A 26966-nucleotide genomic window follows, 5' to 3' on the forward strand; every position below is an offset into this window, starting at 1 on the left:
AGAACTAGAACATGAGTTACTTTAATTTCTGTCATTCTATGTGACCATTTGGTGTTGCTATTTGTGTCTTTAAATTTTAAAAAGTGAAATAGAGTGTGAATGGCAAGGTGTAATATTTTTGCTTGGTTAAGTTTTGTTTGGTTACTTTTCACATGAAATATTTGTTGTAGTTGAGTAATAATATCTCTAAAACTGAAATTTACTCTTCTATTTTAATCAGTTTTAAAGCTAAAAAAAGGAATCAAGAAAATAAAACATTACATTAGCAGTTGCTTAAATTGTACCTTTTGCAGATATTTTTATTTTATTAAAATTCACTTAGTTACTGGACAACCATTTACGTAGAATGTTATTACTCCAAACTGTAACAAAGAACCAAAGTACAAACTGTTAGGTAAATATAAAAACTACTGAATAGTTTTTGTTGTTGTTGTTGTTATCCAGCAGGAACTTGGAAGAATTTGCAGGTGTTTGCAAGATTCTGAAACCAGCAACTATCAGGTTTCCCTGAAAATAAGACAGGGTCTTATATTAATTTTTGCTCCAAAATACGCATTAGGAACCCTATGATTTCACTGATATGTGGTATATAAACCAAAAACAAGACAAACAAATGAGAAACAAAAACTCATAGACACAGACAATAGTTTAGTGGTTACCAGAGGGTAAAGGGGGTGGGGGAGGGGGATGGGGGGAGGGAGATGAGGGTAAGGGGGATCAAATATATGGTGATGGAAGGAGAACTGACTGGGTGGTGAACACACAATGGGATTTATAGATGATGTAATACAGAATTGTACACCTGAAATTATGTAATTTCATTAACAATTGTCACCCCAATAAATAAATTAAAAAAAAATACGCATTAGGGTTTATGTTCAGGGGATATCATCCTGAAAAATCATGCTGGGGCTTATTTTCTGGTTAGGTCTTATTTTCAGGGATACACGGTAGTTCATAATTATTCTGAATTTCACAACAAAATCTAAAGTGAGATCTCCATACCAACGTGAAATGACATTGACCAGGTCCACCAAGATAAAATTTAAAAACAAGAGGTGATTGAAGCAATGCTGGATTTATTTTTAAATATGTAATTCCTTCAACACCACACATATAGCTAATGAAAACTCTGAAGAAATACGAGCTGGCACATCCGAAGCACCTATGATAGAAATAACACAAGATTCACATGACATGGGACTCAAAGATCACAAGGACCCATTTTCTACAAGCACTGACAATGAGGAAGAGAAGTAAATTTTTAGCAAGTGTCAACATCAATAAGATTTGTTAAAATGAAAGAGAGACTCTAACAAAGACCAAGACTAAGACTTTGGTCTTAAGTAGGGAAGGGGTATTAAAAAAGATATCCTCACCAGCTACTGTCCCAATGCTCACGTTTACAACAAGGTTCTACTCACTGAAAGAAAGCCATCTACTCACTGTTTCCACGTCCACCTGAGCTGCCTGTCAAGCTCATCAACAATTTCCATGTTGTTAAATTCACGGCCAATTCTTAGTCCTCCTCTTACGCTATCAGCAACATTTGAGGCCGCTGATTACACGTAATGCTAGGTGGCTACTCATCTTCAGTTCCCTTTACTAAATCATCCTCCTTTTCCTGACCTCTAAACTACAGAGTCCAAAGGCTCCGTTCTCAGACCACTTCTACTCTTTATAGTCATCGGTCTCACAGCTTTAAGTACCTGTATCCCTAAACATTACATCTCTAGCCCAGTCCTCTTTCCAATTATATATCAAATTGCTACTTACCGTCTCCACTTGGATGCATCGTAGGCATCTTAAAGTTAATACATCCAAGCCTGAATTTCTGATTGTTCTCCCCAAAACCTGTTCCTAAAAAAATCTTCCCCTTCTCCACAAGAGACAGCTCCATTTGTTCACACTAAAAGTCTGGAAGTCATTTTTGGTTGCCTCTTTCCCTCACACTGGAAATCCAATGCAATCCATCAGCACACTCCATAGGCTCTGTATTTCAAACAGGTTCTGAGCCCAACCACATTTTGTCTCCCACCACCACTCCTAGTTACCATAACCTCTCAGCTGGGTTATTGCAATAGCCTCCTATCTGCTCTCTCCGCTTCTGTCATTGACCCCCCTTTCTATGTCTATAGGATCATCTTAACATGTAATTCAGTCCCTTGGACCTGATCAGTTGCTTCACTCCTCCACACAAAATCTTCTAGTAGCTCCCATCTCACTCAAAATAAAATCTGAAGTTCTTACCCTAGCTTACAGAGCCCTACATGATCTGCTTCCCTCACCTACCCACAACCTCTCCAATGTCTCCCCCACCATCTCCTTGTTCATTCTGATCCTGCCACCCAGTGGCCATCTGCCCTCCTTGGTGTTTCTCTGCTAGGCTAAGCACACCCTGATTTCAGCGCCTTTGCATGAGGAGTTCCCTCTGTTGGATACACTCTTCTCTGGGAGAGCTTAATGACTTGCTTCCTCACTTCTTTCAGGTCTCTGCTAGAATGTCATTTCATCAGAGAGGACTTCCCTGACCGATCTATCTAAAACAGCATTCTTCTGCCACTCTGTTGCTCCCCCACACCCCCACACCCCCAGCATAGCAATGATTACAACTGATTTCTGTTTATTGTCTGACTTCCTCCACTATTACTTCCTCCTCTACAAGAAAAGGAATTTACTGTTTCGTGATTGCTCATCCCCAGTGCCCAGAAAAATGGAGGCACAGAGTAGGCACACAATAAACATTAGAAGCAGCAGGAGAATTAATTGGACAATGGTCACACAGCATTCTGAGGTGATTCAAAGTGACCATGTAAGGCAGCCAATGTCTTAAGCAAGCCTTGTGTACTACTACAGAGTGTGGACGGCTCATGTATTTAGCCACATTCACAGACTTACTCATGCTGTAACATTTTTGGAAACATATTGTTCTAACAGGCTTTATAAAGAATGACATCTACCTAAAAAGATTTCTGAGAGAAAGACAGAGACCATCTTGAAAAGACAATGCCCATTACTGATTTCTGAGGACTACACGGGGTAAAGGCTCATCACTGAGTTAAGGTGGCATGGAATATCTCCTGAATGCATTTTTTTTTTATTTGCTTGTTCTTACCTAAGAATCTGAAAGTACAGACCTGGGCTGCAGCCTTTTAGAGACCACACTGACCTTGATACATGCAACTGAAAGCTCAATAGTCCAACAGGATAAATTCATTATACTATTTTATAAATCTTTTAAAGTAAGCAGATTTAGAGTTTATTAACTCATTAGAAAACATATGTTTGAAATCTGTTGAGAAAAAAGGCACTATTTCTCTGCCTCTAGTGCTTAGAAATGTGTAGAGATAAGCATGGTATTTAAATCTTTGGGATGTGTAAAATTGTATTCAGCAGCATTTTTAGTCAAGGCATTAAGAATACTTTAAAATGTTTGTCTACTGCATTAATTTTAATTATACTCCACTGGTCTCACAATGCTTTGAAATGCTTTACAAAAATGCTCCCAAGATCTTTTATTAATCACAATACCAGCACCACCAAATTCAAATGCTGTTTCTAACACTGATTAGAAGCAGCTTGCGTGCGAGCGCCCTCTTCTGTTTCCAGAGTATATCGCAAAGTGCATCACATGGAATTCACAGCAATTCTGGGTAGTACAACATGGACTTTTCAGGAAAACGGCAACACATACAATCATATTATATAAATAAGTTATCCTCCCAACTAAGGTTTGGAAGGCTGCTCTGCAGAGATACCGGAGGGGAAGATGAGGGAAAAGTTGCAATCCTTAAAGTCTAATGACGATTTGCAATCCTTCCCCAGGAAGTCTCATAGAAATAAACTTCAATCTTTGAAAACATAAAATTCCGGTGGTAAGCACACCATAGAGTATTCAGATGTATTATAAAGTTGTATACCTGAAATTTATATAGTGTTATTAACCAGTGTTATCCCAATAAATTTTTTTAAATGTCTAATCTGTCCTTTTCCTTACAGATGAAACAAGTTAAAAGGATATTACCTGCAGCATTTATCTAAGTTATTTTTTGTAACTCAACTATTTGCTTATGACCAGCAATTCTGTCTTGCTTTAAAAGCTAATTTAATCAAATTCATGTTTAGATGCCAGTTCTATGTACGTAGGAAGTTTTAACTACAATTACAACAAGAAAAATATTTTTGTGTCATATATACCATTAGGTTGAACCCCATGAAATTGCCATCAAGAAGGGTTAAATACTGGCCATTTCATATGACTCAATCAAATACACTCAGCCCTGTGCTTTAGCACGCTGGGTAAGGGCATAAAAGGTCGTTGGAGTGGAGGGGCTGGGAGAGACACAGCAAAATCTAGTGGAATCACTGTGTCTACACGAAGGGGGTGGGGTGGTCTAGGTGAAGTTGAGACAAAACAGGAAAAAACTGATGGCTGAGAATTTGAGGAATTTTGTTACAAATATCAGTTTATAGTATTTAATCCTTTTGTTGTTCCTGAAGAACTGGATCCAAGCCATGTTTATCCCAGTAGTGACTAAAATAGTGCTTAATGATCTGGCTTCTAAGAAGTTGTATTTCCTGATGCAGTTTTGAAATTTAATTTTAATAGATAAAAATAGAATTTCAACATATGGCAGTGAGGGGAGCAGAGTTCGCCACCCCCAAATATGCCTTTTTGGGGGACATTATTTTAAGTTGGTTATTTAAAAACAAAAAAAAAACAGAACTCAAGAAGAATCTTGACTTTCCCCCTAACTGCCTAAAAGGATTTAGATAGAGGACCTGCTCCAGAAAGAGAGCTATCATCATAGATGACTAGTTTGATATGAAGTAAGTGTGATAGATGGGGGGGCACAATCCTCTCTGTGTCCCTTGTTAAAGATGGCCCGAAAACATTTGTTTACCAAACATTTGCTTTTCATCTCCATGTAAATTACCTTCCTCCTCTTTGAAGTTCCAAACCACAACCTCCCCTCTTCCTTATCCTTAGCTGAAGCCTTAACTGTCCCTCCGCGGTTTCCATATTCTTAAAGAAGCCCCATCTGTAGATATGCAATAAACTTGGTTATTTTCTCCTGTTAATCTGTCTCATGTCAATTTGATTAAACCAGCCAGAAGAACTTAGATAGATAGGGAAAAAACTCATCCTCTCTCTCCCCTCACAGCAGCTTTCTTATAAAGAGAGTGGGTAAAGAGGTCGTTAAGTTGGTTTATATTAGAGCTGATTTATCTTCATATCTGTCATGGCATCTCCTTTGAACACACACCTTATTTAAAATATATTTTGTACAATTGTATAAAAAGTTTTCTAAACTTTTAAAAAATTATTTAACATGCACATCACGTCTCTAATACTAGTTGCCAGCGTTTGAAAATTCCTTAGACTTCTCCTGTGGACAAAGTTTATCATGCTGTCAGGAAAAACTGTGAAAGACTTTGAATAGTAGCTCATTTATCCACGTTATCAACACCTTTCCATATCTTTGAATTATTTCACAACTCTGCAAGTTTTAGAAAGCTGATACTGCACATAATCCTAGTCCATACAAATGCAAATTAACTGTGTGGTAGTAAGGGAAATTGATTATTGATTATTGCCCTGTGGATAGATCACTTTTGCACCTATTTGTAAATTCGTTTCAGAATTCCTTATTTCCTACACATTTCTCTGCTCTTTGAATTATCCTTGGAACCAGTTGTAACATCTTAACAGTTCCTTCATTAGTTAACGAGTTAAGTAAACGCATACTCATTCATATTGTTTCTTTATGAGAGTAATGATTACATCCTCTTTTAAAAGTCATCTTTTAACATCACAAGTTATAGTTTGGTGGTGTTATTTTTCCAGAATGTGCCAAGATTCCAAGCTCACTGACTTCTTAAGAGTAAAGCAGTGTACATTTGCCTGACAGAGAGTCGATTGTTTAAGGTTATTGAAATTGATTTCATACCTTAAAAAAATAGCCTCAGACCTTGCAAAAGAAGATATAAGTCCATCGCACAGCAAGAATCATTTGAAATACATCTTTAATTTTGAAAAACCAATATGCAATCTACCAAATACTTTGTTACATAATTAAGTTCAACCTGTTTTATACTTGTATTGATATGACATAAAATAATGTTTTAAGTAAGATATAATACTTAATCATTATTAAGGAAGGCCTTTTAACTGAATTTATAAAAAAAGGACTGCATCATAAGCACAGCTCCAGAATGAAGGGAACTAAACCCTAGAACTGTCTAATACATAAATCAGGTTAAAAAATTCCAGCCTTTATTTATATGCCGGAAAGTATCTTTTTTCATATCCTTTTTAAATGGGTAAACTATCTTTATTCCCATAGAAAAAGAAAATATCCTTAAATTCTGATCTGACAATTGATCAGGTAACCATCAAGCCATGAATTCATTTACAGTTAATGTGATCCTTTGACTGGTAAGGCATCCAGACCCGAACAATTAGAGCAAGACGACTAGTCAGAAACTGGTTAAATCCTCAGAAGCCTGCCATGTGTCAATCAAATGACTGACCCCCAACCAGTCAAACTCAGAAAGGATTGATCTAAAGTACCTAAATTAAAAGGCTTGAAAGGGGTATTTCCTCCTTCACTCCCTTCCTCCCTTCACCTTAAACCCGGGTGTTTTCGTTATTGTAGTTGTTGTCTTAAAGATCATCATTTACTTTCTAGCGAAGGAGACTGTACTTAATTTGTAAGTCTAAGTGTACCCTACCGGATTTTTCACTTATAGCACCATGGTCACACACATTTGACCTTCTGCCATTTCTGAGGTCAGAAGAATTGTATTAAAAAGCTTCTTCTCCCTACACAGAATGTTAATATAAAGCTAAGTAATGAATATTTAAGGATCCTAATAGATGTGCAAATTAACAATTATGCCGTAGCACCCCACTGTTAATGCAGGCAACCTTGCATTGCACAGAAACTCCATGTGGGCTTTAGTCAGCGCTTTGTTACTGTATTTCCAACACTGAATCTTAAGATGCTCCTGAAGGCTGGTTGGCCGGTAAAGAAATGACCCCAGCACTGGGGTAGCCACAGATACTGGGCAACCTGGGAAGCATCAGGGGTGATTAATTGAACCCTTTCCTAAAATTATTTTGAGGTGTAAATATTCATTAAGTTCATCTGAATCAGACTGAATTCTTTATGGGCCGGGTGCCACAAAACAGATTTGAAAGGAATGGCAGTAATTAACCCAGCTGACTTTCCTGGGATCAGGCAGTAGCATCCGCTCCAGCCTGCCTCCATATTTGTTTTGAGCAGATTGAACTCACTCCAGAATGTGCCACGCCAGATGACAGAGAAAGATGGTGGAATTTTTTTTTTTAAATGATGCACACACAGATTTGCCCTCCTATACATCAACAGTGAGTCTCAAGCATATGATATTGTGAGCAATGCCTCAAGTGGAGTTAAAAAGAGCAATACCAATTCATTTCAACAGTCGACTTTTGCATTATTTGCTGTTAGAGCAATATAATGAAAAAGCACTAAAATCTACTGATTGATACAAACCATCATAAACGTTTGTTTTAATCTGTTTTTGGAACGGATTAAAATGAATGTAATACAGTATTAAATAAAACAGAAGACATAAACTCTGGGCCGACATAAATGTTGTTTGTAAGAACACTATCAGTTCTGACGCAAAACAAATCTAGTAAACAGAGAAAAATACCTCCTCATCATATTTCAGACTCCACATAAATTGAAGGTGTATTAATATCACATGGAGGACTTTGTTTTTCAGACCAAAAAATACCTATAGCATAGATTTCTTTACATTTTGAAAGTTTGACCTTTTGCTTTAAATATTGAAAAAAAAGTTATAAACAGAATTATAACCGCTAATGCCATTGACTTTTCATTAGAAACTAAACATTTACCTGACTTGGAAGATTAAAAAAGTCCCGTTAGAAATCTAGGTAAAACAATCTAGTGTGTTTCGTTTTGCTCATCTTTTAAAGAGAAATACTCTAAATTTAGCAGTATTAGCATAAATAGCATAGTAGTAGAGCTAGCACAAAATAATCATAACATGACCTTGACTTCTACTCAACAGTCTTGTGTTAATCACAAATGATACTTTACCAAAATACATTCTTAGAGTTTGTACTTTTGAGAAACCATATTCATGAACTTTAACAATTCATCTTTAATGTACATAAATATTTTAACTAGTGTCTAATACTGGGATTCCATTTTAAAAGGAATCTTTCTAAGCAAAAGGCAATATGTCTTAGTGATTTGTACTGAAATATGTATATCAATAGAAATAGCTTCTTTGCAACAATACACTCAAATACAAATCCATTTTGAAAATGATAATACCGTGGGGGAAAGACAGGTACCAAATATAGCTGATGATTACTCACCAATGTGATAAGAGGACAGGAAGATAAATAATTCAAAATCACAGATACCTCCACATCTCCATTTTAGCCTGTGGTTTCAGCATCATTCAACACCTCGCCACATTTAAGAAATGAGCAAGAGGGAAAATTAAATATTTGGGTTTATGTTTCCTTTGACTGCCTCACCCTCCAGTATGGGTGCTAATATAGCAAGAAGAGATAAGGACTGAAGGATAATAAACATGGCACCTAGGCAATCCACAGTGCAAAACAATCAGCCACTGAGTAATCAAAAATCAAAAACATTTTAGCCAAGCTGGCTGTTGGGTCACACATTGAATAACAGCACCTTTGAATTTCAACCAGAAGCAGAAACATCACATAAATTACTTCAGATCAAACTCCTGGGGTACAAACATATCAAAAGCATAAAATATAGATTGTTCAGTTTCAGGTCTAAGTTTCTCTAAACATAGCCATTGGACCCGTCCTAAGCCCTCAATTCAGAAGTCATTTCCACTGTACAGTAGCAGTACTGTGCGTGGTTTCTGTGAGTTACATATTTGAAAAGTAGGTCGTCGTCTTTAACTCTTGCCATTCCTACTGAGTTACACAGTCACCAGCTTTATCTGGGTCTTCTCCATCGATTTTAATCCACTTCTTTTCTATTTCAACCTGTTAGGCAAAAGCAAAACATGGGCAGCATTAACAAAAGCAACACAGCGCTAACACCTGTTCAATCCTATTTCATACATGAGGCAAGGACCACAGGCACTTCACAGACATAGCCCTTCTACCCACTCATGCCAGTTCCACAGTGACGCACTCGGATCTCCTTTTGGGCAATGACGAAATCCCCAGATCCTTTCCTCTAGTGTCAAATCTTGAAGAGAATCAAAACTCTCCTCACTGCTAAGTCAAAAGTACCGTGTTTCCCCAAAAATAAGACCGGGTCTTATATTAAGTTTTGCTCCAAAAGACGCATTAGGGCTTATGTTCAGGGGATGTCATCCTGAAAAATCATGCTAGGACTTATTTTCCGGATAGGTCTTATTTTCAAGGAAACACGGCAACTTTTTACAAAACGTGTACAGAATACATGCCCTGTTTTCCTGAAAATAAGACCTAGCAGGACAATCAGCTCTAATGCATCTTTTGGAGCAAAAATTAATGTAAGACCCAGTATTATATTATATTATATTATATTATATTATATTATATTATATTATATTATATGCTATCTTATATTATAGTAAAATAAGACCAGGTCTTATATTAATTTTTGCTCCAAAAGACGCATTAAAGCTGATTGCCTGGCTAGGTCTTATTTTCAGGGAAACACAGTATATTGATAAGACACTTAGAGATCTGGCTGGGCATGTGTTCATACCCCCACATCATATAACCAGTCTTTGGACCATCTGAGATTTATAACACACCCAAAATCATCTCTCTAATGAACTAAAAAAGACTAGTTTACAAACTAATAAGCTGAGCCGAACCATGTGCCTGCTCCTCATCTTTTTCATCTCACCTCAAGTGCCATCTCCCTATGGAGGCCCTCCCAGAACACCCTCGATAAGGAAGCCCTCCATCACTCTGTCCTATTACCCCATTTTATTCTCAGAATCTGTCACTATTTGAAATTATATTATTTACTTGTTTACTAATTATTTTTTTGTTCCCCACTAGAAGGTAAGCTTCACGAGGACAGGGACCTGTGTCTCTAGTTGATCCTTGTGTCCTCAGCATTCTAGATCAGCACCTGTCACTTTAAAACTGCTCATTAAACACTTGTTAAATGGAAGATAACATTTTGAAACTGACTGCCACCAAGTGCAGATCAATTCATACATGCTTTTAAAGCTAACGAGATTTTGTTATATAATTTTGAGCTGTCCTCTAAGACTATGTGACAACCCATGAAACTATGGCACAACCCATGAATTCGGAAAATCGGTGAAGTAAATAAATGAAGTTTCCATGTGCACTCGATCCAATCACAAATAATACTTATATACCTAGTGTTACAGGTCAGGTTCCCCAAGAAGCAAACTCTGAAATGGAGATTGTTGTGCAGAAACACACTGGGGAGTGCTGTTGGGGTTGACACCTGTGGGAGATGGAAGGGAAGGGAAGGGAGGGAAGCAGAACTGGAAGAGGGAGAAGGTGGGCTGCAATCCAGTCACAATCAAGGCTTCCACTGATCCCCAGGGAAAGCTGAAGCTAGGATGGCCCTGCAGAGTTACCCCAACCTGAGTCAAAAGGGTCTTTACACCCCTGCATCCACCCGTCACTGGACACAAGCTACCCCAGGAAATGGGCAGGTCTGGGAGCAAGGCAGTTTTCTTCAGCCAGGGGGATTCCCATCTGCTGGGGGAATAAGTGTTTCGCTGCCCAAGGGGCTGCACAGGACAGGAGCCACCCATCATTAATTTTATCAATAGAAAAAAAACATCACTAGACCCAAACATATACACTTCTAAACAGCTGGTCCACAATAAAGAAAAATCCTGACCCATTACTCTACTTTAGAACCACCAGTTGGTGTTTATGATGTTTTATGTAATCACACTATTTTTGATAGGAACAAGTAAATGGAAAATCAGCATGGTATTAATCATAGCTGAGATTCAAGCACTATAGATATTTGAATAGTATTAGAAAGTATAAAATGCTATTCATGTGCACGACAAAAAGGAAAAAATATAAATTCTAAACCAAACAACCTGGCTGTTATCTGCTGTTTAATTTTTGAAATATTTTCTAATTAAATAATATATTTGTAAGCAAAACCACTAACACATCACCCTATAAGTGTTTAATCACTACATTGTTTTGTACAACTGAAACTAATAAAATATTATACGCCAACAATTGAAAACTAAATTTTAAAAAATGTTTTAAAAAAAGATGCTATGGGAAATATGTGGCAGAGGTTACCTCTATATCTACTAACTTTGAAAATGAGAAGGAAAGCCAATTTACAACAGGAGCAAGTATATGTCAGTCTAATTCATCTGGCCGAAGAATGCAGAAGCACTGATGGTCAATATTTAAAATGGTTGTTATAGAGTAACTCAGCATTTCTTAAGGGGTGCTTCACAGAACACTATTTCAGAAGATACTGATAGGTGTTTTACATGCATGTACACATAGCCATATAGACAAGATTTCACAATCAATGAGTTGGGGAAAACTGAGTTAAGATTAATGAGTTTCTTTATTGCAGGACTTCTCTCAGAGCCTTCATTTAACATTAATTTAGTGTATGGCATTCCTGAACTTATTCTTTTCTTGGATATGGGACATATGTTCCATAGAGCACTTGGGAAATGCTATTCTAACGTAATTTTTGTTATAAATATGCTTCTGAAATATGAATTCATTTTTAATGCCTTGTTTTTTAATGCCTTGTTTTTCATTGAGAGCTGAATTAAGTATGTGATACTAGGTGCTCAGGCTCCTAACGTTCTCAGGAATTGAAGGGAAGAACTAGGCTCACTGGTGACCATCCAGCTTCCATGGTCAGGCTCTTTCCTAGGTCACACACACACACACACACACACACACATTGTCATTTAAAAGGGCAAAGCAAATATTCAAAGCGAGATCAGATCACAGCTCTACAAGTCCGAACTGGCTCTGGGCTTACCTGAATGTTGTAGCAAGCTCGCTGATGAACATGTTTCTGTGGCTGGACATCACTCTCCACCCCCAGAGATCTGACCTCTGTCCTTGACGCACAGGTATCAAGCATCCCAAACTGAACAGTAGCAAATGGATACCAATCAGAGGGAATTTCTTGGTCTGATCCAAGTTCTAGTTTGTATGACAAACAATGGGGATGGTCAGGACCTTGAAGAAGAAAATCAAATTGTCAGTCAAAGTATTTCAATGGCCATTGACCGTTTCTCTTGAACGTGAGACACCCTCGTCCCTCTCTTTAATAAGCAATTCCATTAGTACTAGTGCAGTGTGAATTCCATTTGAACAAAATACCATCAAAATTCACAATTCTACACTAAGTAGGGAGAAATCTATCTGTGTTTTTTTTAAGTAGTGGCTTTAAAATAAGTACAACTTTATTACTACATACATGTATATATTAACTCCTAAAAATGTTTTCTAGTAGAAGTATGCTAAGTTTTTTTCAAAGATAAGTAATATTTATATTAAGTACCATTATTTGGCTATAATGTGCATAGGATTTGTAAAAAAAGAAAACTTTGTAAAAAAAGAACAAGCTCTTATAATAACTCTTAATTTATTAATTTTCTTACTACTCTTTTTATTTATAGTTAATGCAAAGGTAAATCAGCCTAAATTAGGTCACATTATAACAAATTCTGATTTTTTAAGGTTAAACTTAATGAAATTTTATTACATTTCAGAAAATATTCTAGGCCAAGACTTCCTTTTTCAGTAGAACAGATTATACTTTAGTATATTAATTTCCACTTATCTTCCTTAAAGCTTTGACAGGAACAGATGTACACTGTAGAGATGGGCATATTGGCTTTCTATGTTGCAATCTAATATTTATTTTCACTTAATTCAATTTGCCATTTACTGAGCATCTCGTCTGTGCCAGGCCAGGCTTTGTGCCAAACCTAGGGATATCAGATACACACACAGATTTTAAGTGTGCTCATATAACGTACATCCGTGTGTGTATGTTGTGTGTGTTTTATATGGAGTAAAAAAATATTTTCAGTGTAACCACTGTAGTAACATAAGTGTTCCATGATTCTGTTGCACTGTCTAGAGCATCTACTATCCAGGGCAGCTATCTTTACTTAAATAAATGTATGAGGTGACAGTAATTTCAAAAGCCAGATTAAACAACTGTAGCGCTGACATAGCTTCAGAAAGAACATTTCCATCAGAATATAGCTTTAGGCAAAAACAAGAGTTTAAAGGATTTCACTTAATTCTTAAAAGATAAATTGCCTTTCATTCCTTACAACCTGTTTCTCGTAGAGAGACTCAGAATTCTAAGGCTGTAAAAGGCCTTGAGAAGTCATCAATCAATTAACCAACAGACTCATTAGCCATCTCCACCACATCCACCTAGGATACAGGACAACAGTGGCCTGAGGTGCTGTGAGCTCACCCAGATCCCTGCAGGCAAACGATAACTTTACTCACACACACACACCCAGGGGAGGCCCACAATCCATTACCCTGTCTAGTCTTCTGCCTGCAGTAAGGATACAGTACGTTTATCTAAACTTAATTGAGGCACTTTTCCGTGCTTTATGGCACAGTGCTTAAGAACACGAACACTGGACCCACATTGCCCAGGGTCCAATCCCAACTTTGCTACTTACTAGCTGTGTAAGCCTAGGCAAGTGACTTGATCTCTCTGAGCCTCAGTTTCCCCATCTGAAAATGGGGATGGGGATGGGGATGCTAATAACATAAACCTTACAGGAATGTTGTGAGGATTACACAGAGCACTCGTGCATGGTCTTCTGTAGCAGCATAGACAGACGCGAGGGACGTATACAATTACTTTGCAAAGTGCCACTGGAGTATACGTCCAATATTATTACTTAATTACTATAATTTTGCTAATGCGAGGACTGTGAATGCTATGCTTTTAGAGCTGAAAATGATATTGGAGATGACCCACTTTGATATTCACATTTTAAAGGAAAAAACTCTTTTGAAAGTTTTTGCAAAATTGCCCAGGTTGAAGACTCAGTACTCCAACATTGTTAGAAACAAAAACTTTCTATCTGCTTTCCTAAAAATAAAAAAATAAAAATTTAAAAACTGGTAAAAGATAAAGAAGAGTATTGCTCCTTTAAGTTTTCTGGCACATTTTTCCTGGTTTTTAAAAACTCTAAATACTCTACAATGTTTAACAACACTCTCCACCTTTAGACTTTGAGCTCCCTGAGGAGAAGTGCCATGTCTGTCCCTAGTACAATGTCTGGCAAGTCTGGGGCTCAACCGATATTTATCAAATTTACAAATAAATGAAAAAAAAAAAAAAGAGGAAAATCATGTTATTTATCACAGTACTGACCAACAGGGGGCACTCTCGGGCTTTGGTAATTGTTATTCTCTCAACTCTCAGGATAGGGAATGCAAATGACGAAATCTACTTAGCTCTAGTCCATATCTGGTCCCTCTTGTACCGAAATATTTCACATCTGAAACTGAACTGTTGAGAGTTGAAGAGTACAACTGAAAGGAGGATGACATAAGTGGAGGAGAGAGCAACCAATGTACTGATGGCAGAGCAAAGAGAAAACGTAAAGGCAACTTATATTTAAAAATTGGTAAAATTGGGAAGGTAAGATAGATATGTGTGTTAATTGACCCTCCACCACTCCCACTCCCTTGTCTAATTCTATACCACCATCTGCACCTTCTTTGGCCAACCAATGTTCTCATTCCTCCTTCTCTTCTCCTCTTTCTCCTCTTCGTCTCCCCACCCCCTTTCTCTACTCCCCAACTCCTCCCACCACAAAGCCTTGCTGTCACACCTTAGTCTGCATGAACTATTTAAGCTACCTGCGTAATGTCAGTCAACCTGTGTTGTAAAATGAAACACTTGCCCACTGTTCAAGGAATATTAAGTACTGACATGCTAGTAGAAGAGACACTTAAGGAGCCAACGGCCCTTCCCCTCTCCCTTGAAATCACATGCAAGTGAAAGTCTATCCTGATCTCAAAAATCCACAGAAGTGAGGGCATAAAAACATTTTTTTAATTAGTGCATGGTAGACTAGTTCATATATTCTCTTTCATTTTGTATTTTTTACATATTTTTTTCTAACAGCACAGGTTTTTCAGAAACTAGCTTGAAAAGGGTAATATTTTAAATTTTAAAAAATATATCCTCTGTTCTCTAGACACCCAATTGATTTAAAAATCATATAGAAAAAGAGATACATTCCAAGGCGCTGTTACTCTACATGTGGTCCACCTGTGGTCCGCATTGGAGTCACCTGAGAATGTGTGGGAAACACAGGATGGGGGGGCCCACTTGCTTCGTCAGAACCTGTATTTTAACAAGGTGATTCATGTGCACACACAAGTTTGAGAAGCACTGCCTTAGGACAAAGATTGCCTCTCTGCCCCAACCTTACTTTTCTATGCTTCTCCTCCAGAGCCAAATCGCCAGGTACCTTTTCGCTCTTGGCATTACCCTCCCCAGACCACAAAGGTGAAGCCACACGACCAGACCACAAGATCCCAGCCCACCTCTGAGCCACGCTTTGTCCCCCAGACTCTACCTGACACAGCCCACTGCCCTCTCCCTCAGCTTCCTCTTGCACACAGACCTGATCTGAACAAAGCAACTTTGATCCCAAAAGATTGGTTCTAATTGACTGAAATGCTTGTTAAATATTGTTCTGTGTGGGCCTGGTGCTATGAAAGTCTTCAGAAAGAATTCCTGAAAGCCAAGATCAAGTCCAGCAGCCTCTCTGGGAATATCCACTCTTGCGATTGTTCCCAATGAGCTCAACTGCTAGTAACTACTGACAGGAGGACAATAACAGAACTCTAGAAGACATAGGAATACAGAGCAGGGAGGGGTGATCTCTGCCTAAGGGACCATAACAGGTTCCACAGGAGCGGTACCAGGTCAGCAGTTCTCAAATCTAGCTTCCTGGAAGAGCCTTTCCTAAGTGCCCCTACCTGACAGAGTCATGGTTGGGATGGGCCCAAATATGGGTATGTTATTAAATCTCTAATGATTTAAAAGCCCTCCGGCCACTCTAACAGACAGCCAGGTTTGAGAAACACTGGCCAAGGATCACTCTAAATAAAAAATGCTTCCTCTGAAGGCCACAGTCTGGAGAGTCCTAAGATGAAATTTAATTTCCCTGAAGGACTAGACCAGCTCTGAGCTACTTGGAAGCAGGGGTCTGACCTTATTCATCTATAGCCCAGCTCCTGAGATAACACTTGGTCTACGGGTGCTCATGAAAAGCTTTGGTTGAATGGATGAATGCATCAATTCAGATCTCCCAAATCTGCCCCCTATTTAGTTCTACAGTCCTGTGTTCTGCTAGAAATAATGCAGCTAAAACAGGGAGCAGCCCTAATGTCACAATTTGCCTTTTTTGCTCTCCTAACTTACCATTCTAAAATATAGGTGGTGCTAGGACTATCTTTTCAAAGTGCTGAACTTCTAGATTGTTTTCTTTGCAAAATTTTAAAAATTAACTGAATTTTTAATGCTTAGGTTTAATTCTGAAACAACTAGTCGAGATTGGCTAGTTGGTTGACTCAAAGAAATCAATTTAGGTAAAAATGAAAGGCAGTCTTATTTCAAAGAGCAGGGAGCAAAAACCTAAGGAGGAAGCAGTACTGGCTGAGCACACGAAACTGTTTAGGTATACTCATGGATGACGGACCTTTAAAGGTTAATTAGGGAAGCTAAGCCATGTAAGCAAAATGTTTAATATTTGAGATTGACAGTTGATGTAAAGAAGTCAACTACAAATTTTCCCTCGGTGCCACCCTCTACAATAAAATCCTAGCCTAAAATGGTATTTATGACACTACAACAAAATTTGTAAACTTAACTTATCTGGTGGAAACAGACACAAGAGGACGAAATAAACTAAATGTTCCATCTCCCAGCAATGTATAAGCATGGTCTCAGCTGACTGCAGTTACCATCTGTCTCAGCCTGGTTTCCACCGAGGGAAGAGGGGGAAACCACTGAATCTATTTCACATGAAACTCAACGTGGGGTGTTGAATATTTACTTGCATGTTTATCAGGAAGCCGGTCTATCTTCCATACCACAGCCCGGTAGGCACTCTCATATTTTGCTGACCCCACAGTGACCTGTATGACAGGTTCGGATTCCGGTTCGTGTAAATTCCCCAGACATGCTCGACGGTTCATTTTGGCTTTCAGGGACTTCTGCCTCTGGAGGTTCATGGTCCAGAGGGTCTTGATCCATTGCGATGGGACAGGAAAGTGTATCATTATGTTGTCACAGGACCTCAAGGAACTGGCGTGGGATGGTCTCTGAACCAATGGGGCTGTGTTAACAAAGGCCTGAAGCTCCACATACGCCCCCTGGACAACCACGACAGACTTTAGGGAAAAGGGGAGATCTTCCCCACTATACAAACTCTTGAAACGCATCAGCTCAAACCGGCAGGCATCCAGAGGGACAAACTTAATGATTCTTGATTGCTCAAATTCTTGTGCTTTCACACACTTATGAAAATGATAGTCAAGAATATCAATCCCCTTCTTTTCTGGATCTTTCTCAAAATAGTGTTCATTTCGCTTCTGCAGCTCAAGGTCATTCAATGTCAAAAAGCATTCCGTGCTCCCATTCACGAAGCAGAGGCAACAGATTTGAGTTATCACAGCACTTTCGACCAATTTTCCTTCTTCTTTAGTGACTTTACCCCAAAAGTTATCCACAATTTCTAGGGAAATTTCTTGCTCCTCGTAGTTCTTTTTTGGTTTTGAAACAGCTGGTAGCTTCATCAGCTCCTCCTCCACAATGGTCAGAAAGTCGAGGAAGTCGTGGTACTCTGTCGTCCCCAACTTCAGCATCTGTTCTATGTCTGGCTCGTGCACGACTTCTGTCTTAGAATGGTATTTTCTTTTTTCTGTGTAAGACACATGTTCAATCTTCACAGTATGGATTTTTCCTGCCACACTAAAGTTCTCAAGTTTGGGTTCAGAAAGCCTGCAATGTGGATCGAGCTGTAACTCTTTAAATGGTTTTTCTAACCCCTTCTCATAATACATTTGCAAAATTCCTCCAGGTAAGACTTTTAAAAAAATTGGTCCCCACTGACGGGAAGACATCATGTTTTTCTTCTCAGGAATTCTCAGCATGAAAGACCACCCGGTTTTGGGCTGACTCCTGAAGAGCGTGTGGGGAACAAAGGAGGAGGCAGGGTCTTCAGCATACAGACATTGCAGAGACAAATTTCCAAATGAGTCTTGGTTCTCAGCTGACTGGAGATGTTCAAGCTTCTCACAGATGTAGTTGAGTGAACATTGATTTAAGCTTTTTTGATCAATTGGCATCTCTTTGTCTCTTGATGGGAATGCCTTTCTGCTCCCTGGAGGGTCAAAGGTGAACTGGGAAGCACTGCCTTCATCTTTCCAAAATGGACTTGAAAAAGCACAGTCCTCCCGAAAATACTGAAACTGGAGAGCATCGCTTTCAGCCTGGGGAGAGCTAATGTCATCTGGAAGACCCATTTTGGGAGCTGGATGTGTACATGAGTGGTCACTGGGAAGGGAAGCATGGGACAAACAGGTTGGTTTAGCAGGCAATAAGGAAGAATCTGCTCCTGGTGGCGTGAGCGGGCTGTTTGAAGATAACTCCGGAATAGGATAAAGCACATGGGTCCCTGCTTTGGGGATGCCAGGAAATCCTGGGAAGTCTTTAGTAGGTGTAGAAAGAGGAGAGTTACTTGGAGGTCCTGGACTGAAGTAAAAGTCTATGATGGGAGAGGGGAGCGGGGTACCACTGGTGGAGGAAGGTCCACTGGGAAATTCCTTAGGACCAGAGAGGTTTAGCTTAAGTCCATTTGGTCTACAGATGCCTTGATTCTCCAGAGGGGAATTCTTGGAATTTTGAGAAGATTGTAAAGCAGAGTCATCATCAAATGTGACCCAGTTGCCTGGGTTCGTAGAACACATCTTTGAAATCAGATCGTGGTCTTGTCAATGAATCAGATACGCTGTCTCTGTTAAAGGAGAAAGAGAAAATAAGAATATAAAATGAGGGTAAAAATTCAAGATACCAGAGCTCCTTAGTTCTGAGAAATTACTTGGATTTAAAAGCGTCCAGACTTACAGATTAACTGAGTCAAATTCATAGGAGCAGAACGTAGGATGGTGGTTAACAGGGAAGAGGGAACGGGGTGTTGTTGCTCGTATTATTTAGCCACAACAAGGAGTGAGTTTCAGTCATGAAGATGTAAAAGTTCTAGAGATCTATTGTACAACAATGAACATGTAGTCAACAATACTGTACTGTACACTTACAATTTTGTTAGTTTTTAAGAATTATTTTTTACCACCATTAAAAATACTGCAACACTTGAATCAATTCAAAAAGTCTGTTATTGGAATGATTGCTGTGTAGCCAGACCTTGTTAGTGCTGAAAAAAATACAACAGAAGATAAAAACCCAATTTATAATGAACTTATCACCCACTGACAGCTGCAAAACACGTGAGATTTACAATTTAGAAGTTTTTTCAAATTCGTGATCTCATTTATCAAAACGACCCTGGGCAGTGTGTGTCATTACTCTCGTATCACAGCAGAGGTTACTTAGGTTTAGCCTCATTGCCTAAAGTCACCCAACTGGTAAGAAGCAGAACGAGGATTTTTTTTAAATAAAAGCTTTATTCACACACATAAAATTCACCCTTTTTGACAATTCAAGTGTTTTTTAGTACATTCACAGACTTGTGCAACTATCACCGCTAATTCCACACATTTTAAGAACATTCTTATGACTCCCCAAAACCAAACCCCGTACCTAGTAGCAGTTATTCCCCATTCCCCCCATCTCCCAAGCCGTGGCAACTACTAATCTATTTTATTTTTCTATGACTTTGCATATTCTGGACATTTCGTATAATTAGAACCTACAACATATGGCCTCTTGTGCCTGGCTTCCGTCACTCAGCATACCATTTTCAAAGTTCATCCATGTTGTATCATGTATCAGTACCTCATTCCTTTTTGTGGCTAAGTAATATATGATAGTGAGGATATTTTGTTTATTCATTCATCAGTTGATGAACATTTGGTTTGTTTCTATTTGGGGGCTTTTATGAATACTGCTATGAACGTTTGTGTGTAAGTTTCTGTGTGATCATTTCTCTTAGGTATATATACCTCGGCTTGGAAAGAACCAGAATTTGAACACAGGAAATTTCATGTCAATCTAATCCAACACAAATTACTGAAATTATCCTAACGATTTCGTAGGCGATGAGCTGTCAGGCCACAGTACTGACCTGGGGGTTGGGTAACCCAAAAGCTGGGCATTGCTCCACCACTCACTCCAGACATACAGCGATTAGACTAGAATCATCACTGACTTTCTTTGGCTCTCTAAAACAATTCTATGATGGATGACATCCAGTTGAAGTTTTTTTCAAAAGTAGAAATTGTGTTACCACTGGGATTTTGGACCAAACCTCTAAACTGATAGAAAGTAAAACTCCATGAGAGCTCCTGTTGTGAAAACGCAAAACCCGCTGGAATAACGGCCATGAGAAAGGCATATTTTCTCCCTCCAGCCCGCCTTCTCGCCTCCCCTTGTGGATAATGAAGGCTCAACCAATGCAATCATTGAAGCTTGGAAAAGAGCCAGCACACAGAGAAAGAGAGAGAAGGCCTGGGGCTCCACTGGGGACAAGGCATGCTCAGTGTCGTCATTTGCTAAATCTGCACATTCCTGAGGGCACAAAACACAGTGAAGCAGCAGCCCAGGCCAGCTGGTGCTCTCTGGAGGGCATTTCACTGCCACTGCCCCTAGGCTGTAGTTGCCATTAAGTACTTTCCCTTTGGGGCAGGAAGAGCAGTGTTTCAAGGGACTCCGCCAAAATCCTCAGAGTCAGGAAATCAGCAGCAATATTTCTTGACCCATCCCATCTCACCCACTTGAGAAGGAATCTAGCCAAAATAATTTTTCATATAGGGTGAGAGATCGTGTAAATATTTACTTTAGTTGAGTTTATTAAAAAGAAAGAAAAAGAAAACCAAAAAGAAGAAATAATTCAGCTTCAGACTGACTCCTATTCTGATCTAAACCAAACGTTTTTGTCTCATCCGTTTTCCATTGGTAGCTTCAAAATTTGGAACTGTGATATTGGTTTCTTCAGAGTTTTTGCTTACTATGGGGAAAAAAGTATTTCCATAAACCTGATAAAGACATCAATCCCGTTCATTTTTAAGTGACCCTTGAACTTCAGAAAGCACACCTTGCAAAAAAATCTTCCTTGAATGCAAAAATCTGTGCAAAGCACACTGTTCCCCCTGTGCAGGAGGACTCTTCCATAGGAGGCACTCAACAAATGGGAGTTTAATTCAAACAAACAGAACTGTACACTGTGCCCAACATGAGTCCAAACCTTTGCCCTGTTTAAAGGGCAGGGCTTACATGCCACCCTGGAACCAGCAGCTAGGAATCCAGGCTCCCTGAACAAGGGCAGGTTTGTTTCCCCCGCTGTGCTCCTCTTTCTCTATCCCTCTCGCTGCCCTTCCTTATCAATCCTTTTTACGCTCATTTCCATTTCCCTTGTCTCTTTCACCCTTTCCCTCTATCTGACCTCATCTTTCTATTCTAGTTTTAAAGCAGCAGTCTATTCTAGACTCAAACCAGTCCTCATCCCCAAAGTCAACAACTAGAATCAATTCCAAGCAGCGTTTCCCTTCTCTTTCCTTCCCTCCTAACCCATCCCCACCCACATCAGGGAAAGGGGGCCACATCCTGTCCAGAGCCTTGGTCTGTCGAAGGCCCATTGGATCTCAGGGAGAGATGAGAAAGCTCAGAGCTGAGAGGACTAGAACGTGTCTTCTTTTAGTCATCTGCAACTTCACCCTACGTATTTCAAGACACTGGAATCTAAAAATATTCAAGCAGCAGCACGTATTTAACCTCAGTATTTGTTTGTTTGTTTGTTTGTTTATTTCTGCACTGCAAATGGGGTAGGATCCAAGTATGTGTCTAGGCGTTCCAGAAGGCCCTAAGTCTTACCATTTACAGAGCCCTTTCAAAGGAAACATCTCATTTAAACGTTACGACAATCCAGAGGGGACCTCTGCATTTGAGAGCCTTCTGCAAAGTCCACGAGCCAATTATTGCAGAGCCAGGAACCCAGAACTCCTGGCTCCAGGTCCCCAGCTGCCTTCCTCTGGTTCCATTTCCTGGCTATTTCCTCAGATGTAGGTTCCCTCCTACCCTGCATGCCCTCGTCCTTTCAGAGGCCTGTTTTTCAGTCAATCTGGAGTATACTGCAAACTCCTAGAAGACAGTTTCAGAGGAAATTCAGAGACAGGGCAAGACACCAAGACTCTGAGCGAAGCACAAAGAGAAAAGGAAAATGTACGACGGTGGCTATTCCTAGAAATCAATCTCTGAGGTTTGAAGGTTTCTAAGGAGAGTGAGTGTTTGCTTCCCCTTAAGACTATCAGACATTCTTTTCGGCTGCCTATTTTCAAAGCAGCAAGAGAATACACTGAACTCAAGATCAAATTGAAAGTAAACGCACACACCTACTCACACTGGGAATAAGAGCAAAGATTTAGGGAGACTGATTTCAATCTCTGACTTCAACACATGTGACAGAGGCCTTTCCAGAACCTAGCACATTCCCTTGGATGTACTGAGAGTTTAACTATCCACCAAAAATATTTAGGGAAGCCCTAAAATAATTAATCACCCCCACCATGCTAGATGTTGGATCAGCAAGAGGGCCCCAGGCCACAGCCAACATGAGAAAAGCTGCATTTACACACAAGTCCTATACTCCACTCCTCTCCTCCATTTAAGAAATCATAGCACAACTCTTAAGAGTATTATGGAGATTATAATTCATTGAAATTGTTTTAAAAATAAAACCTTTCACAAATAACAGCACCTTAAATATTATTAATACTGCAAATGATTTGCAGTAAGCCTTATGAATAAAAACATGGAAAAGCGGTCTCACCAAAAGGAATTTGGAGATAAAAATTTTCAAGTTATTGTAGAAAAAAAATCATATTCTTTGAGTCAGGGTGAAGCTTTTTCAGGAAGGGATCGTGTCTCATTCATTAGGGCATTTTCCACATTGCCTACAAATGTCTGACACAAGTATGCAGCTCAATAAATGTTTGATTAATTTTAAATGGTCGATTTAGTTTTCCATAACGTAAATCTCTATGCTGCCCTCCCCAGTGCAAAGAATCACTGAATTTTAGAATTAGGCAGAAATTGGAGGCATTCTGTTCAATTAACCACACCAACAAACATTTACAGTACTTATTATGTGCTCATGGTGTGCCAAGGGCTGTATGTGCATGATCTCATTTTAAACCTCACAACCCCATCAAGTAATAATATCACCATTTTGTAGACGAGGAAAATAAGGCTCAGAGAGGTTAAGCTACATGCCTCAAGTCACCCAGCCAGTAAGAGGCAGACTTGAACTGGGACCAAATCTGTCTGATCCCAAAATCCATGCTCCATACCATCCACCACCCCAGAGGTCCCGAGAGATTTGACAACTGGCTGGTGTCAGTGTCCTAACTGCCACTCCACCCTGCACCAAGGAGGAAGCTCCAGGGTAGAAGCCACGACTTCCTGCAGCCAGGAACTCTCTAACCTGGAGGGATTCTGTTCTCCCCTGAGAGGAGCCTATTTCTCCCCAAAGCCCACCACATGTATCTGACATTTAGGCACCCAGGCCGCGGGAAAGGCAAGCTCTGAGCCAGTTTTCCCCATGAATGCTCAAGAACAACGGCAGCTCAGTTATCAATTTGGGTCAGTTCTGAGAATGGCTTTCCGTACTGCCCTATTTCCTGTTCCTTTTCAACTGTATCAACTGGTCAGCACCCTTAGTGAGGAACAGTTTTTCAGACTGGCTGCTCAACAAATGGATTTGGGTGCCACCTGCTCTTCTAGTGGCAGTCTTGGTAGACCATCTAATTCCCCGAACCTTGTGTAACTCCCTGCATCGGCCTTCCTCTCATGCCATCTCCCACCCACTATGCTCAAGGGTCTACTTCTGTCCTTTGTAGTTTTCCTTTGCTTTTTTCCAGAAACCATTCAAATAAAATACAAATATGAAGTTCTACCTTTTTCCTGCAGCTTGTCCAAATCAGATTAGATGCATTTGGTTGTTGAATCAGCATTCCAGGTCATTTGCAGCTGAAGACTTTCTCCCTATTTCAGTATGTTATGTGTGGAGAACACCACCCTCCAGGTCGATGCCCAGAGTCTGTCTGTCTTCTCTGTACCTGCCAGACACTGGGGGAGGCCTGATGCTGAAGGGGTGTTCAGCAGAGAGAGCTCAGGGAAGCATCACCAACACTCAGCAGTCGCCTCCTGGTATCAGCCCTACCCGAGCTGTCATTGTGGAGCTGACTCCTACTCAAGCCTCATGAACACATCTGGCCCCTCAGCCACACCCCTGGCTTTGCACAGGGCTGAATTTAGTCCTTTATGCCTGTGACTTTTTGCTCTATAACAATGCTGCATAATCTAGAGAAAGAATGTCTTCATGTCAGTATCTGTGTGGTTTCACTGGCTGTCCCCTAAATAAGGAATTCTCCAACTCACCCCAGTGCTGGACTCCTCAACTGCTGCATTGAAACTAGACCAGCGCTGAATTTGCAAAGCCTCCCTGTTGTTTTGTATGGTGGGAGGACTGCCATCCACCATGTTTCCCTGAAAATAAGACCTAGCCAGACAGTCAGCTCTAATGCGTCTTTTGGTGCAAAAATTAATATGAGACCCGGTCTTATTTTACTATAAGACCGGTCTTATATAATATAGTATAGTATAATATAATTATAATGATAATTATAATACTGGGTCTTATATTAATTTTTGCTCCAAAAGATGTATTATAGCTGATTGTCCGGCTAGGTCTTATTCTCGGGGAAACAGGATAGGTACCTTCCTTGCTATTCTGGGTTGTGGACCCTGGAAACAAAGCCAAAGTCAAGGATAGCCCGGTGTGCAAAATGCATCCATGAAGAATTTTCTTAAAGGTTTGCTATGAACGTGTTTAAAATATCATTCCTATAGAATATTTCCCTTTAAAGGGGAAACTAAAAGTTTGGAACAGAAAGGAATCATAAGACAACACTAAACCCAGAGTAAAGTGAAAACACTTGCAGAGCACACTTACCTTAGGTCCCAGGAGAAGTGCTCACTGCATATATTGCATGTACTATAGGCACATATGTTCTGCAGCCCATAATACTTAATCACAAACATGTGTGGTATTTAGTTCAGCTATGTGACAGGAAATACCATTTGTAAAATATTAAACCACAGCAAAACCTATCCATGCCTTCAAATATTATCTGTGCTGGTTCCAGGTCAGGTCCCCAAAACCACGCCTACCCTGTGGCATTTAACCTCTACCTTTCCAGGATGAATGTGAATCCCAGCTCTTATTTTAACCTTGTTTTAATAATCTGATCATTTCCTACATTAGAGAATAACATGAACAGATAACAACTCCAACTGGCTAGTCCCAGGAGACTGTCTTTACATGAACAATGAAGATTTAAGGTTAGGCAGGCATTCTGATTTCAGAATTTTATTCTTCTCACCATGACATTTTTAGGGATTATCCAGGCCATGTTCACGTCATTGTCATAGATGCTATGGAAATCTGCTAAACTTTGGTCTCTGAGCCTCAGTTTCTTCATCTGTAAAATGGTGATAACATTTGCCTCATATGTAAATTACCTCCTAACAGGTAGTCAATATATACAGCAGTTTTCCTTTCTCTTTCTCTCCCCCGCTCCTTTTTGTTTCCCCTTTCCCATTCTAGCCTTCCTTTCCCTAATCAGGAATAAATTAAAGAGCCCAGATTCTACAGTTTGCTTTTGTATTATGTCGAGTTGTTATAAATCCTTTTCTAGAACTCTCTCTCCATTCTGTTTGGCACATGACCCCGTCTCTCTTTTGCCCTCCAGATGTGATCTGTTCCTATTTCAGTCCTATCCTTGTGCCTGAATCCCTGCTCAAGGCTTCTCCTTAATGACAGTGGCTCCCAAAGTAGAGAGAAGTTAATAGTGTGAGAAATCCTGGTGAAACAAGGGTTTGCAATCCTTCCCAGAGCCTGTAGGATGCTACTGTTTTCACAGGCTCCAGGGGGAAGGAACAGGTAGCTTTCCTCGTGGAAAAGACCCACATGGAATATGGGCTTTAGAACATCCTGGAACATACTATTCTAAGATAAAGTGCCTGGGGCTAGAGAACACACAATCAGGACAAACAAAGCCATAGGTTCTTGCCCTGGGGCACCAGCAGTCCTCACAGGGAGACATGTCCCCTTTGCTTTCCCAGACAGGGGACCAAAGAGCTTCCAGATAGGCCATGAACTAGAATGGTCTCTTGCCTTTTTACTCTTGGCAAGCCTGTGAGGGCTTCATTCCCCAGGGCATCCTCCAAGCATTGAGGGCATCTGGCAGCTCCCTCCACTGCCCCTCTGATGTCAGCACTGAAGCCTCCCACCCCTAAATCCCAGCCCCTCCTGGCCAAGAGGAGACCATCAGAGGGCTCTCAGGGAGGGGGCTCTGGAATGCAGCAGAATGCCCTGCCTGGGGCCATGGGATCACAGCCTAGCTCTCCCCAGCCTCCCCACATCCCAGCACCTGGTCCTCTACCCTTCACAGGCCTCGGGGACCCTCCTCAGTCTCCCACCACAGAGAGTCAGAGAGGGAAATGTGTGGGGCTCTGGGACTAGGGTCACCCTCTCATCTGTGCTTTGGGTGAGTAATAGCACTGAACTCTTGGGCTGCTCTCTTAGGGAAAAGTGAGCACCCAGCACACTCCATAGCCAAGTTATGAAGGAAAGAAACTACCTTAAATGGGGTCCTCCCTTAGCTG

At 40.1% G+C, this 26966-nt stretch overlaps 1 protein-coding gene across 2 annotated transcripts in view; it reads right to left on the reverse strand.

Annotated features, from left to right (window-relative positions):
- Nucleotides 1-277: 277 nt before the first annotated feature.
- Nucleotides 278-26966, reverse strand: part of STON1 (stonin 1) — a 52947-nt gene continuing 26258 nt past the window's right edge. Inside the window, exons 2-4 of one of the 2 annotated variants that reach the window (XR_013994663.1) lie at nucleotides 17201-19080; nucleotides 12036-12238; nucleotides 278-9055 (exon numbers count right to left, since the gene is read on the reverse strand). Coding sequence is in view for 1 of the 2 variants with exons in the window: in XM_081069157.1 (XP_080925283.1) it covers nucleotides 8981-9055; nucleotides 12036-12238; nucleotides 17119-19033 (2193 nt within the window). In the remaining variant the exon portion in view is untranslated. Of the gene's footprint in view, nucleotides 9056-12035; nucleotides 12239-17118; nucleotides 19081-26966 lie in introns of both variants that reach the window. The other variant, XM_081069157.1, reaches the window with a different exon arrangement.

The sequence above is a fragment of the Rhinolophus hipposideros genome (genome assembly GCF_964194185.1).
Source record: "Rhinolophus hipposideros genome assembly, chromosome: 12".
NCBI classification, from domain to species: domain Eukaryota; kingdom Metazoa; phylum Chordata; class Mammalia; order Chiroptera; family Rhinolophidae; genus Rhinolophus; species Rhinolophus hipposideros.